This window comes from Acomys minous (genome assembly GCF_964271855.1).
Source record: "Acomys minous genome assembly, chromosome: 10".
NCBI classification, from domain to species: Eukaryota; Metazoa; Chordata; class Mammalia; order Rodentia; family Muridae; genus Acomys; species Acomys minous.
In genome coordinates, this window is record NC_140491.1 from 119,402,502 (window position 1) to 119,403,829 (window position 1,328).

The 1,328-nt window shown below is 42.5% G+C and overlaps 1 protein-coding gene across 1 annotated transcript; it reads right to left on the minus strand.

Annotated features, from left to right (window-relative positions):
* Positions 1–939, minus strand: LOC311606830 (olfactory receptor 9G4; the record flags this gene model as incomplete). The annotated part of the gene is made up of 1 exon (XM_084798239.1): positions 1–939. One exon carries the CDS (start codon positions 937–939, stop codon positions 1–3), a length of 939 nt encoding a protein of 312 aa, XP_084654365.1.
* Between the last annotated feature and the right edge of the window lie 389 nt (positions 940–1,328).

Genomic DNA, 1,328 nt, shown 5'->3' on the forward strand with positions numbered 1-1,328 from the left:
TCATGTGTGTGGTCGTATTGTCTGTGTTGCTTTCCAGAAGGCATCTTTGACATCTTTGTTTCTCAGGCTATAAATAAGAGGGTTGAGCAATGGGTTGACTACAGTGTAGAAGAGGGCGGCCACTTTATCCTTTTCTAGAGAGTAGGTTGAACTAGGCCTTGAATACATGAAGAGCAAGGAGCCGTAGAAGAGCATGACAGAGACCAGGTGAGAGGCACAGGTGGAGAATGCCTTACGTCTTCCTGAGGCTGAGCGGATCCTCAAGATAGCCAGAAGGATGTTGAAATAAGATATCAGGATGGCAAGGATGCTGGAGAGCACAGTGAAGCCTACCACACCCAGGAGGACTTTTTCATAGACACGGGTGTCTGTACAGGACATTTTTACCAATGGTGGTGCATCACAGAAAAAGTGATCAATAACATTTTTACCACAGAAAGTTAGCCGGAAGGTGTTTGCAGTATGAGCTATGGCATTCAAAAACCCTCCTATGTAACAGCCAGCCACTAGTCCAGTACAGAGAGAGGTGGACATGATGCTTGAATACAGCAATGGGCTACAAATAGCAGCATGTCGGTCAAAAGCCATGGCTGCGAGCAGATAGCACTCAGTGTAGGCCACAACACAAGAGAAGAACAGCTGAGCCCCACATCCAGCCAAGGAAATACGTTTGTCTTCTGAAACACAAGTGGCCAATATTTTGGGGGTATATACAGAAGTATACCAGAAATCCAAAAATGACAGATTGCCGATGAAAAAATACATAGGTGTATGTAGTCTCGAATCTATACGAATTAAGACAACCAGCATCATGTTCCCTGACAAGGTCAACAAGTAGATGGTTAGAAATATTCCAAACAGAATCAGCTGCCATTGGGGGTCTGCAGAGAAGCCCACGAGGATGAATTCAGTCAGGATGGTGCGATTGTCCACCTCCATGTCCACAGAGGGGAACCTGGGCATCGAAAAGCGTTGAGTCACGATAGCAAACACATCACTTAGTTCAGTAATTACTATGAAGCCTGTCAGATTTTATTTATTATGTTGAATTATAAAACTTTAGTTTGTGACATTGAAACATCATGGCAATTGTGGTATAAGTGAAGTTAAAATTAGGAAATTTATATTGTGGATTTAATGTAAGGCATTAAATAGATGAGAGAAATAGCTTATAAAATTGTTCAATAAACAAGTGGCACCTTTCTGATTATGTAAAGAATATATAAATAAAAATGCCCAGAACAAAGATTGCTCAGTGGTCCCTCTCACAAGAGGGAAGAACTGTGAGCTGCATGGAGCACATGACACCACACACAACACACTGTGAG